The sequence below is a fragment of the Salvelinus namaycush genome, chromosome 17, assembly GCF_016432855.1.
Source record: "Salvelinus namaycush isolate Seneca chromosome 17, SaNama_1.0, whole genome shotgun sequence".
Lineage (NCBI taxonomy): Eukaryota > Metazoa > Chordata > Actinopteri > Salmoniformes > Salmonidae > Salvelinus > Salvelinus namaycush.
In genome coordinates, this window is record NC_052323.1 from 7,704,148 (window position 1) to 7,718,401 (window position 14,254).

Consider the following 14,254-nt stretch of genomic DNA (forward strand, 5'->3'; position numbering starts at 1 on the left):
AAGAATTGAGTACGAGGCCGTTTGAAATGGGCACCTTTTATCCGGCTACTCAATACTGCCCCTGCAGCCCAAACAGGTTAACTTAATTGTTATAAGATATCTAGCTGGCAAACATTTAGTTGTGAATTAGATACAATAACTAAATCACCTGGCGCGTGCTGCACAACAGTGAGTGACTCACAAGGCGCCGGTCTCTCGTTGTTGTGTGCTTGTAAAGAAACACCATGTGACTGGGGACTACCGGTAAGCTTCATAATGAAAAATAAATGAGCAGGTGAAATGAAGAACGCAGTCTGCTTTTTCTCCTAACGTATTGCACAAGTGACTGCAGGTATTTACAATTATTCAAATCTTTAAAAATCCAGTGGCTATTTCCAAATACCAAATACCTTGAAAAACCATCTGGTGGCTATTTCTAAAGTAGAAATATAAATAAATATTGTAAAAAGGAATAAATAAATAAGGCACTAAAGTAAAACTGCAGAAAATGTGGCAAAGAAATACACTTTATGTCCTGCATATTATTAACCTTCATTTAAACAGGAGAAACAAGCTGAGCTGAGTTTCTTTTACAGTTGTGCCCTGTGATACAACAATAAAAACAACAAAGCAATTAATACGAATTTAAAACTAAACAAATGTAAAACATATAAAAAAAAGTTGGAGATTAAAAATATTAAAATTTGATAAACATCTATGAGAAAAACACACATTACAAAAAGCAATCACAGTTCATAATAAAAGTTCATGTAATTTGCATTAAACTATCTTACAGGCACCAAAACATCTAACTGGAGTTCTCTCTGCAGTTCATTCCATGAGTGTGGAGCATGATATTCAAGTGCCGTTTTGCCTAACTCTGTGTGAACCTGGGGTATCTCTAGGACTAGCATGTCCCGTGACCTAGTCTGATAAATAATGTTTGGCCACTGGATTTTTTTGTTAAAATAATTAGGAAGTTTCTGTAAGACAGCTTTATAAACCAATATCAACCAGTGTTTGGCCCTTCTAAATGTCAGGGAGTCCCGGCCAACCGAGGTGTACAAAAAGCAATGATGTGTGCAAAAGTTTGCACCAGTAACAAAGCGCAACGCTGCATGATACACTGCATCCAATTTCTTCAGTACTGATGCTGATCCATGCATATATAAAACATCGCCATAATCAAGCACTGACATAAAAGTGGCCTGTACAATTTCCTTTCTGTGATGACAGACAAGATTTATTTCTATAAAAAATCTCATTCTCAATTTCAGCTTCTTTACCAGCTCAGTTATATGAGTTTTAAAAGAGATATTATCATCTGACCAAATTCCAAGGTATTTATAGGTGGGAACACGTTCCAAAAGAGAGCCATCATGGATAGCAATGTTCAGATTTTCCAATTGGATTGTGAAAATTGGATTGTGAAAATACAGTATACTTAGTTTTACTTGAATTAAGCACCCGCCTAAGATCTACAAGTGCATCTTGAAGCAATTGAAAGTCAGATTGCAGGAATGTAAGGAATTTTTTCACTGAGTTTCAGATATAATTTATGTATATAGTGAATAATAAAGGACCTAAAATCGAACCTTGTGGGACTCCTTTGTGTACAGTGACAAAATCTCATTTTACCCCATCTGAAATAATAGCCTGAGATCTATCACTGAGATAATTCTGAAACCACAAACATGTATCTGAGGCCAACCCCAATGAGGTCAGTCCCTTCAGCAGAAGAGAATGATCAACTGTATCGAAAGCCTTCGACAGGTCAACAAACAAAGCAACACAGTTCAACTTCTTATCCAAGGCTTTTACAATATCATTTACAACCAGTGTGGTGGCTGTGATACTACTGTCCCCTGGTCTAAAACCGGACTGAAATTTGTTCAGTATGCAGTTGTCAGACAAGAAAGAGCGCAGCTGTACATTTTACCTATGACTCTTAACATTTCTGCAAGACAAGACAGCTTAGAGATTGGTCGATAATTATCAAGGTCACCAGTATCCCCACCTTTGTGCAGAGTCAGCACATAGGCAGTTTTCCAAATCTTTGGTATGACCCCAGAGGTCAGCGTGAGGTTAAAAATATGAGTAAGAGCACCAGAGATAAGTGGTGCAGCTCTAGCCAGCAACCCTGGGTCAAGTTTGTCAGCCCCTGTTGCTTGCTTAGTGTCTATGGCTAGCAAGGCATCAATAACTTTCTCCTCTGTGAAGAGGCTTAGTGAGAAACCCTGACCATCAGCATACTCATGCATAATCCCTTCATGTGTATCTTTTCTTCCGTCATTTGTGGTTGACATTTTCTCAGAAAGATTGCTTGCTGCAATGAAGTGATTGTTGAAGGCATTAGCAATGGCATTCTTATCAGTAATGAGTCCAGTATCCAACCCTATCTGATTTGGGAGTGTAGAGTGCATATTGCTCTGTAATGTTTTAACTACTTTCCAGAATTTGGCTGGATTCCCATAAGTCATTTAAACTAGTCACATAGTAATCCGATTTTGTTCTTCAAACAAGTCTGATGCACAGGTTTCTCAGCGGCCTAAAAGTCAGCCAGTCAGAACAAGAATACGTTTCTCTAGCCTTAGCCAATTCTACATCTCTTTTACGAATAGCATCAGAAATGTTTTACTCTAACCTTAGTGTACGGAGCGTGTTTATCGGCAATGGAAATACAAAACACTAGTACATTTTTCTAACGTCAACATATACTACGTATATTCAAATGTAAAAACCCAAGTCCCTTACAGTTTTTAAAAACGTGGATTGTTGCTATCAACCGGGGTACTTGAGGTGTTTGCACAAGTATAATCGCCAGTGTGAACCAAGTGAATGGGGACAAGATTACTAAGTACATTACCCCTACGTTTATGAAAACGTGGTTAAAGGGTAGTCTGATACAATACTTGCTATAGCAATACTGGGACTAGCCCTATATAATTTTTATTGTTTAAGTACCTTTTCCATGTTGGATGATAGGAGGCGGATGCCATTTTTACCCAGATGAATAACATCATTGACGAAGTTCCTCTGTTTTTGGAAAAAGCAATCAAAATTGTCAACAAATGACGTGCCCATGTCTTTAGAAAGACGCATTAGCCATAGATGAAAAGACCACATATGAATAAAACTCTGTCCCACAATGGCGATGAGATTGGATGGTTCCTGAGATAACGCTTCTTCCCACAAGGCTTCGAGCTGTTTCCAAGAGCAACAAGTTGTTGTTTCTGAGTCTCTCAGACTTCACTCCCATAATGTCATTTGAACCAACGTGCAACACAACTGTTGTCAGGTCGGGAATCTGCTTCTTGACTACTGGTAAAATTCAAATTTATTCGGTGACTTTAGCACCTGGAAAACAAAGTGTGCGTGTATCTTGGATTGATGCTTGCTTTACCATTGAGCCCCCGATTTAAAACGGTAGCTAGCCGTTTACCGTTATTGTTTTCTTCCGAAGCCTTTTGCACAGCTCCATTTTTATTCTTGGTTTTTCCAACTCCAACTCGGCCACCACAGATCACGGGGATCAGAGCTCCTGGCGCAAACACAGCGCGGGCAGAATAAGAATCATCCGGATCAGATGACCGCGGACCTGAAGGCGCTGGAACGTCAGGATCTAAAGCAGCAAAGCTGTTTGACGTCTGGAGAACACTCATTGCTTCCGTCGCTGTAGAGGATCGAGATCGAGGTCCTCGCTGGCATTGAGTCCCACGCCGTACTGCGATGTGTCTCCATGGTTGGATATCTTGGTCCACAAAGGAGCCGCTAGCTGCAGCCTCTGGAGAAGAACCAGCATCCCCCCGCGACAATGGCCTATCCAACGACGATAGTCTTCCCGATGGTGAGACTCCCCTCAGCTTGGTGGTGTTTGCTGCCAATGGAGTGGAGAACGAGAAGGTAGGAGGATGTGGCTTCCCCAATAGCTGGTACAAATTAGCGATTTGTTGACTCAAAGTAGCAACTTCTTCTCTATAGCCTTCGGCAATTGCTACATTGGAAATTCAGGTGTTTTTCTTTATCTCGGAAATAGACACAGCTCCGGCATCTTATATATTGCTTGTGCAATTCAACGTCCTACATCGTGCGAGTTGGTCAGCGCATATAAAGCGTTATGTTTGAGGCAAATCCAACACAACACATCACTGAGTACCACTCTTAGCATGGTGGTGGCAGCATCATGTTATGGGTATTCTTGTCATTGGCAAGGGCTAAAGTTTTTTGGGGAGATTAGAAGAAAAGGAATAGAACTAAACACAGGCAAAATCCTAGTGGAAGACTTGGTTCCAACACAAACTGGGAGACAAATTCACCTTTCAGAAGGACAATAACCTAAACACAAGGCCAAATATACACTGGAGTTTCATACTAAGACAACATTGAATGTCCATGAGTGGCCTAGTTACAGTTTTGACTTAAATAAGCTTGAAAATCTATGGCAAGACTTGAAAATGGCTGTCTAGCAATGATCAACAACCAACTTGACAGAGATTGAAGAATGTTTTAAAGAATAATGTGCAAATATTGCACAATCCAGATGTGCAAAGCTTCTTAGAGACTTACCCAGAAAGACTCACAGCTGTAATCACTTCAAAAGGTGATTCTAACATGTATTGACTCAGGGGTGGGAATGTAAAAAACATATTTAAATTATATATTTCTGTATTTCATTTTCAAGAAATTAGCAAAAATGTCTAAACATGTTTTCACTTTGTCATTATGGGGTATTGTGTTGAGATGGGTGAGCAAATTTTTTATTTCATCTATTTTGAATTCAGGCTGTAACACAACAAAATGTGGAATAAATCAAGGGGTATGAATACTTTCTGAAGGCACTGTACCAGAGATGTTGTGTGGAGATATGGGGCAGAGAGAGACATCAGCCTCACAGAGGATGGCACACTGACAACAGCAAATTTGACTGTGCTGATGAGGATTTATGTGTGCGTGTTAATGTTCATAGACATGCCTCTGAACTCTGTTGTGTATGGGGATGGTGGTGAGACAAAGAGAGGACGAAAACGAGAAAAAGCCTTGCTTTGGTGCTTTTACTGTGAAGTGCTTGTATTGTAATGGGGTGCAAAGGATGTCATTTAGTCACACAATCTCTGAATAGAATTTCCTCATAGTCACAGGTCTAGGAAAAGCTGACCTTTCGCCAATCCTACCCTTGACCATAAGGGGAAAAAACTGAACCAGACCTTGGATCAGTATCTGGAAGCAAGCCATCACGGCAGGTCTAGGTTCAGCCATTAGGCGCCACCCATAAAACAAAGCCAAAGAGTGAGGCATGTAAACATGCCTGGGCACGTGCCTGCCTGGCTCTGTCTGATTTCCTCTGTGGTGAATGCCTGTCTGGAAACTTGACTTAGCTTTGGAGATTTACAGATAACTGCTGAGAGAGAGAGCGAGAGAGAGCTCAACTTGTTTATGCCTGCTCTTGTGGTCCCTGCAGTCTCATTTTAGTTCAGCGTCTTACTGTGTTTTGGGGTTTTATCAGACCACAACCTGTAGGCTGTGTGTGTGCAGGGCTCAAAACTGCGACCAAAACACTTGCATTTGCGACCCTTGGCAGTGCGTTTTTTTATTTTATTTTTTGTTATCAAGATTCATTCAAGCAGCAATGGGTTTGCAACAGTGGGTATGCAGACCAGGTATTCAACAAGTTTAGTTTGAAGTCTTGGTTGAATCTTTGCGATGGAAAAAATGATTTAATCAATTTTAGAATAAGGCTGTAACGGAACAAAATGGGAAAAGAGGGAATGTGTCTGAATACTTTCCGAATGCACTGTACTTAACTATCAAAAGTAAATGTAATTGCTAAAATATACTTAAGTATCAAAAGTAAAAGTAAAAATCATTTCAAATGTTAGTTTTTTAAATTTACGGATAGCCAGGGGCACTCTCCAACAGAAATAATTTACAAATGAAGCATGTGTGTTTTAGTCCGCCAGGTAAGAGGCAGTAGGGATGACCAGGAATGTTCTCTTGATAAGTGCGTGAATTTGACCATTTTCCTGTCCTGCTAAGCATTCGAAATGTAACGAGTACTTTTTGATAGATTTTTTTTGTTTTTGTAATATTATTATTTTATTTTTACCTTTTATTTAACTAGGCAAGTCAGTTAAGAACAAATTAATTGGATGTCCGAGAAAATGTATGAAGTAAAAAGTACATTAATTTCTTTAGGAATGTAGTGAAGTAAAAGACATCAAAAAATATAAATAGTAAAGTACAGTACGACTTAAGTACTTTACACCACTGTGTACATGTCTAGACAATACTGACCCATCCACTTAGCTAGATGTGTCTGTGGGGTGGTTATAGCAATTCTTTCACATTACCCATCAATTTAGACAAGTGTGTCTGGTAGGGGTGTGCTGACATGGCCATACTCGTAACCGTGTCTGTAAATAGACAATTGTTAGTTGGATCGGATGATACTCATGATCTGGAAAAAAATTGTTGTGTTTTAATATGCCTAAATAGATACCTCCCTGCACGTTCTCACTGCAAAAAAAGCTGTAGATTAGAAGCAGCGCGTGGAGGGGTGGGGGTGTGTGTGTGTCTGTGTGTCCTCAATTTGCAGTGGGAAATTTCATATTTTTTCCCCTTTTTTAGCACATGGCCTCACATGTGAATCCTTAAAGAGATGGGTGGGGCTAAGGCTTAAGAGGGTGTGAAAGAGGCGGAATAGTTGTAGACAACGAAGAGCTCTCCAGTACTGTAGGTGTACCAAACATTCGAGGCCATTTTCTCAAAAGTGGGGTTACAAGTGCATCAACTTTCAAAGCAGAATTGCTTTCCCATTCTTCCTTAACTGCAGTGTATGATATACCATTTAGTAGCTCTGAGTCTCTATTTTTATCCAATATAAAAAACACTTTCAGATTTTGCTACATAAGACCGAATCGAGGTGGTCGGTCACATATGTCATTCCCCTCTGCACAAAGTCATTGACACTTAGCAACATTATTTACATTTTAGTCATTTAGCAGACACTCTAATCCAGAGCTATTTACACAAAAAAATTGCACAACAGATGTTTCACCTAGTTATCTCAGGGATTCGAAACCAGATACCTAGCGGTTACTAGTCCAATGCTCTTAACCGCTAGGCTACCTTCCACTTAACATTACGTTGCCCTTATGCCATCATGCATTTACTGTAGGACGACATTTGGCAACTAAAATCGAATTACTTAGCTATCGTCAGTAGGTGTAGAAAACAAACAAGGATTGAATTGTAATAAAAGGAAACTACTTTAGCTGTGTTCTGTTTTTATGAGTAACTGGTGTGGAGTTCCATCAGAAGACATCACGTGTCCAGAAGTCGTTATGTGTTTAATCCAAATTAAGTGAAGTTTGAAAGTCCCAAGGTCAACCCGAGGTATCGCTCCTTTTTCTGTGTCAGCTTGTTATTATGTTTTCAGCATTACAGAGGAGGGAAGGGGACTAGTTAATCTTACATTAAAAAAAAAATGGGTTATGTTTTCCAAAGAAATAACCACAGATTTTCAGAAACGCACACATTCGTATCTGCTTTCTTGCTATCCACCTCCCACACTCACATCCACACCTTTGGCAGTTAATAAGTCAACGTGAGTCATGGCTGATTTCCCCCCTGGGCTTTTGGTACAACACGTGTACTGTGCTGGGTCTATGGTACCCTAGCCTAGTCTAGCCCGGCCAGGTCCCTACATGTGTGTTCAGTGCTTGGTCTATGGTGAACTAGCATAGCCTAGCCCCATAAAACCAATGATTCATGGGAGCGGCCCGTTGTGCAGCGCCATAGTTTTGACTGGCCGTGATTTCCCATCAACCCTGGGCAATAGAGCATATTGTAAAGCCAGCTGCACTTCTTTCGTGATAAGCGGAGCTGGTGCGTGTGTATGTAGAGTATTAGGACCGGGGGCAGGGGGGGGGGGGCGTGCCTCAGGTCAAGGTTTCTTTCTCTTTGTTGTTTGTCCTGCTTGCTTTATGGCCGTTAGATAGTGAAGTGAGGGCCAATTTCGATTGAAATGAGGTGCAATTCCTATCTATAGAGGGTTGCGTTTGGGTCTTTCTGTGCATGTGTGCGTGCGTGTCATGCGTAAGTGCGTGCGTATTTGTGTGTTTGAGTAGACATAGCTCAACTGCAATAGTCAGCAGGAGACCAACTAGGTTGTCGGTCAGTGGTTTAACAACTTACTGTTCATTTGAACCTTGTTTTGCGGCGGTTGACCACAAGCCAACCACAATGTGGTTGTTCTGTGGACGCCCTTCAATTTGGGACCATAGATGGATTAGCTGACAATGTCACAAAAACGATGTGTGCGCTTCCATGGGGCAGAAGTCAGCCTGTTGTGATTCTGGATGGCCAGATTGCTAGCAAGATTGACACTGCCATGTGGGGAATTGTAAGTGGCTCGTTTCAGCTCGTTTCATTGATACCATTTCTTGGTTTGAGGTGTTTTTACTGATTTCATGTCAATGCTAATATGACTAAAATACGCTAACTAACTAACCAACAACTGTAGTGAAATATTTGAGAGACAAGTGCTCATTGTGCAAATGTATTTTCGTTTTCAACATGTTGTCAACAATCTAAGCCAACCCCGTCGGTTTTGCCCCATAGTTGTTCATGCCTCGGTTTTGTTGCTAAACAACCAACCCGTCTATTAGAGTACTGTTTTGGTGCAGTTGAATTAAGTTGTGGTCTGTTGACACATGAATTTGAAGTGAAGAAAGATGGTTGTGGTCAGTTGGCACATGAGTTTGAAGTGACGAAATCCCTTCCTCCCTCCATCCTCTCGCTGTTTGTCAGGTAGCTCAGTGCAAGGGTGCTCTCAATCACCCCATATCTCGTGGCACCCGTGCTCCCCAAACACGCTGAGTCAGTAGCCAGGTGGCGTTTGGCTAAAGGGCACCTTTAAGAGAGGGCTTCCACTGAGGGAGGGAGGGAGGGAAGGAAGGATAGGTACAGAGAAAGAGAAGGAGGGAGAGAGAGAGAGGGGTAGAGAGAAGAATAGTGTAATGACTTAACTGTTGTCATTCAGCCTGCACGACAGGGAGTCATTATACCCAGCCTTCTGAATTACAGCCCTTTTCTCTCTCTTTCTGTCTCTCCCTTTTTCTTTTGATCTCTTTCTCTTAAGAAAACAGATGTTTTAAGGCCAATTCTGGAGGAATTACCATCTGGTAACATTATTGATAATTCACAGTCAAACTTTCAAGGACTTTAGGAGCCAAATGATCTGTGAAGGATAGTCTTGATGCTTCTTTCGTCACAATGTTGGTTTAATTCTGGAAGTGCAAAAAACAAACAAAATATCTGACACGGGAAAGAGGATGAAGCAGTTTGGGTACTGGCTTTTTTTGTCATTTTGACATCATTGAGGAAGGGGGATGTCTGTAAGGAAAAAAAAAATACAAAGTTCAAAAGGAGGGATGTCTGAAGAAAAAGAAAGAGAGGTTTATATCACAGTGCGAATGCAGGTAGTCACCGTCTCTAGAAAATAGAGAATGTGTGCTACAGGAGAAAGGTAGAGGCCTCATGTTTTCTCCACTCAAAGTGGATGTTTCCTGTTGTCTTAATCTCACGGCCTTGGTGTGTGTGTGACCAGTGTGCCATTCGTCAACACTGAGGCAAGGTAAACTGCGCACACGCACGCACGCACGCACGCACGCACGCACGCACGCACGCACGCACACACAGATGTGTAGTAAACAGGCACGTAGATTTAGACAGATTCCCGTACACACACACTGATGTACAGTAGACACGCTTACACACACGAGCACACGCAGACAGACACAGTGCACTTTCAGCTGCTATTAGTGGTAAGGCAAGCTGTGGTAAAAGAGCCCCGAGGGACAGAGAGGAGTCGTCTCCAGCAGTAACATGACTCCCCCTGGCCTGTAGCAGTCAGCTGCCTGGACCCTCTTACTACCACCAACTTAAAATGGAGGTGTTTATGATGATCACAGATGGCTCCACCACTGCTTATATAGTTTAAAATAAACAATGATTATTTTCCACTGGCTAATGCTCTGCAATGCATTGCGGTCATTGTCCATGAATGAATTCCATTATACCACATCACCTTTGTTGGCATAATGTTTCACATTTCTTCACATAGGGTATTCAAAATTCAGGAGCCCCTATTCACATAATGGATATATTATACGTTCTCTTACACGTTTCTCTTGTCTCCACATGTATTCCCTCAGGCCATGGGATATTCAATCCGTCACTACACAGCTGTGTTGGCTGTGCAGGTGTTCAGAACCCGGTCTTAGTAGATGAGGAATGGGTTGCGCTCGAGAGTAGATCTGATCCACTGACACTGTCTATTGGGACTGGCTGGTGATGCCATGCAGATGGATGGCAGACTCTCTCCATGCCACCCTATTAAAACCCAGCTCCAGGGGCTTAACGCCTTGAAATGCAAACGCAGGGAACTGATTAATGATCCTACATCTGCCCACGTAGAGGAATGAGAATCTGTTGACTGGCGACTGGCTCTGTGGGTCTTTTCATCGTGGTTAAAGAGAAATTGGTTGGAAAGCCTTTAAATCTACAGATTTAGAATCGGAAGGGGCTCTGTTATTGACTTTGCTCTGTGGATCCTGTCAATATGGGTGACGCGAAATTGCCTATCCAATAGTAGTTATTGTGTTATGGATCTGACATTTAAATCTGACATGGCAGATTGAATATAGTGGAGGGGACATGTGCAAACTGTGAATAAGTGTATGCTAACTGACTGCCTCCAAAGTCATGGATCGGGACTAACTGGTCATTGCTTTCATTGACTTGACGTGTCACAAGAAAACATGCAAAAGCTCTGATTGGATTACCACAAAAACCTAGCCACTATTAACTCCCCTCTACTGTGTTCATTAGGTACGGGTGACACTGTGGCGGTGATGATCACTGAGTCGTACGGCAAGGAGATCCTGGGTCTGCTGGAGAGGAACCTGACGGTGCTGGTGAGTGTGGTGGTGGGCCAGCGTGGCCAGGCCAAGAATATCAACCGCGGCTCCCTGGTCTTCGTCTCCATCTCCTTCATCGTACTCATGATCATCTCCTCTGCCTGGCTCATCTTCTACTTCATCCAGAAGATCCGCTTTACGAACGCACGTGACCGCAGCCAGGTAGGACATAGAGTATGTTTGCTAATGGTTACGCTTTTTTATACAATATGGTATTTATTTGGTGTTTGTGTACTTAGGGTCAAAGATGGGCAAAAGATACATCAAAATGTATCTTGTTACAAAAATACCAATTTATCAATGTACTTTTATAGAGTTGTATTTTGATAAAATACAAAATACAAATACCTACAGGTATTTTGTATTTTCAAAATACTTGCCAAGTACATGCCTTCACTATAACAACATTCTCAGTGACGGTAACAAATAAACACATTACTTGCTATGACTGTGATATGTGGTTGTTTATCTACATTAGTTGAATGCACTGCCTGTAAATCACTCTGGATAAAAGTGTCTGCTAAATGACCAAAATGTGCATGTAAAAATGAACAAAAGCACAACAGGTATTATTATTATCTGCTTTCTTTCGGGGGCGGAGCTCATTATAATAATACCCAGCATGCTTTGCAAGTGATCATTTTTTCATTTACATGTTGGTCATTTAGCAGACTCTATTATCGCACCATAGTGCCATCAAGACTTCTGATACCAATGCAGGGTGAAAGGGGGCCACCAAATTATGAACCACTATAACAAATTGTACAGACAAAAACAAATGTACAGGTCTCAAAAGTATCTTGTTACAAAATACATTGGATTGTAGTTCAGGCCATTTGAAATACAAATGACAAAATACTCAAAAGTATTTGAATTATGTATTTCAAATATATGTAACAGGAAAAACTGCACATCTTTTCTTAGCATCCAATCCTAACTTGAGATCCACACATCTAGCTCATAGTTACCACACTTGAATGGTTTTATTGCAGTCAGGTACTAATGGTATTAGTTCTCCCATCATATTTTTCTTAAGAATGGAGGCAGACGTCCCGATATGAATACCCAGGGCTACAAAAAATCCAGCTTCTTTTAAAAAAAATGGAAGTTATTAACAATTGAGTGCAAACATCTTTAGATAGTGGTGACAAATGTTGTTGAGGCATATGCTCTCAATGTCACTTTGACATACCAGTATTCAGTCGACTGTCTGTGAGGACTCATATTAGGTAAAAGAAGTGGATAGCAGGTGAAGCGCCAGTCACCTTCATGACCTCCAGATGTTGACTGTATGTCTGGCTCGGTTGACCTTCCTCTGCTCTCTCTCGCTCGCTCTGTACCCTCTCTTTCTCTCTCTCTTTCTGTCTCCCCCCTTCTCTCGCTCTCTCGCTGTGAGAGAAAACAGCCATGAAATGTTTATGTGATAAATCGTTCATGAATCCTTAATGGAGGGTCGTTGTTGTAAAACTCTGCTTCCTTAGCGTCTGGCATCTTTAAAAATACACACACACCCCTTTTCAGTTGGTCTGGTCTAAGACACTACCTTTAGTACCTTAATTGTGCCAGAAATTTAAGCCAGGATAGTGGAGGACAGTAGAGGTGAGTGGGTCCTGTCCCAATTGTTTTAAATAGCCTAATTTCCTTTTGTCCTTCCCTCTGTGGTATAAACCTTCAATGTCATTTCACAACTGTGGGAAAGAAGACAAAACAAGGAGCCATTTAAGACTGTTTACAAACAGTGCTGATCGATGTAGCATCTGACAGGGCGAGACTCCTCTCTAGCTAGCTATCTATCTGAAACAACCCTTCACCAACTGTGTTTGTGTGGTCACTAAATACTGTGGGTCACTAAATACTGTGGGTCACTAAATACTGTGGGTCACTAAATACTGTGGGTCACTAAATACTGTGGGTCACTAAATACTGTGGTCACTAAATACTGTGGGTCACTAAATACTGTGGGTCACTAAATACTGTGGGTCACTAAATACTGGGGTCACTAAATACTGTGGGTCACTAAATACTGTGGTCACTAAATACTGTGGGTCACTAAATACTGTGGGTCACTAAATACTGTGGGTCACTAAATACTGTGGGTCACTAAATACTGTGGGTCACTAAATACTGTGGGTCACTAAATACTGTGGGTCACTAAATACTGTGGCCACTAAATACTGTGGGTCACTAAATACTGTGGGTCACTAAATACTGTGGGTCACTAAATACTGTGGGTCACTAAATACTGTGGCCACTAAATACTGTGGTCACTAAATACTGTGGTCACTAAATACTGTGGGTCACTAAATACTGTGGGTCACTAAATACTGTGGGTCACTAAATACTGTGGTCACTAAATACTGTGGGTCACTAAATACTGTGGCCACTAAATACTGTGGGTCACTAAATACTGTGGGTCACTAAATACTGTGGGTCACTAAATACTGTGGGTCACTAAATACTGTGGTCACTAAATACTGTGGCCACTAAATACTGTGGTCACTAAATACTAAGTACTGGGAGTTTAAAGACTATCACTCACTGTCTCTCCTCTCTGAGGCGGCAAGAGGTCACCAACTTTTGTTTGTTTTAGTTTAACCCCACAAACTAATTAAACTGCCTAGTCAACTGCTTCTGTATGTTTGCAATGCTCACATGTTCTCTCTTTCTCACACACACACACACACACACACACACACACACACACACACACGCACACACGCACACACCGCAGTGTATTCTTTCACACTAGAGTGCAGTATTAATCAGTGGGGGCTGTGTTAATGAGTGAAGATCCACTTAGGTCAGTGAGATAAGTCCACTACACTCACACTGAGCTCTAGTAGTAGTTAATGGGATGGACCAGACCTAATACTTCTGCTGATGCCTTGGCACAGTGGGAGTGTCACTCACTCTCACACACACATGCACACACTGTCTCTCTCTCGCTCTCACTCTCAATCAATGTCACTGTGTCTACAGTACTGGTGCCAAATCAGCAGCCTGTTTAATCAGTGGAAAGAAACTGAACAAGGTCTTTCCCTTCTGCAGCATATGTGCTTTACAAATGTCTGTCTCTCTCCACACTGTGAATACATAGCTAAAATTAGACCCTGACATCTAAGCTTCGGCATCTGTGCAAGGATTGCGCCACTTATTTTCTCAAAGGGTTCTAGAAACGTGAAGAACCATGCCTGAAAGATGAGACAGTGTTCTGTTTCTTTGTACACTGACCTCACAATTAACATTTTCCTGTTATTCCTCTCCAGTGTAAAATACAGCAAAATGCTTATGATTCT

At 41.4% G+C, this 14,254-nt stretch overlaps 1 protein-coding gene across 2 annotated transcripts in view; it reads left to right on the plus strand.

Moving 5' to 3' along the window:
• The window catches only part of LOC120062252 (E3 ubiquitin-protein ligase RNF130-like), a 78,522-nt gene that overhangs the window by 39,630 nt on the left and 24,638 nt on the right, over positions 1-14,254 (plus strand). For both annotated transcript variants that reach the window (XM_039012077.1, XM_039012076.1), the window contains exon 4: positions 10,870-11,120. In XM_039012077.1, the coding sequence (XP_038868005.1) occupies positions 10,870-11,120 (251 nt within the window). The remainder of the gene's footprint in view (positions 1-10,869; positions 11,121-14,254) is intronic.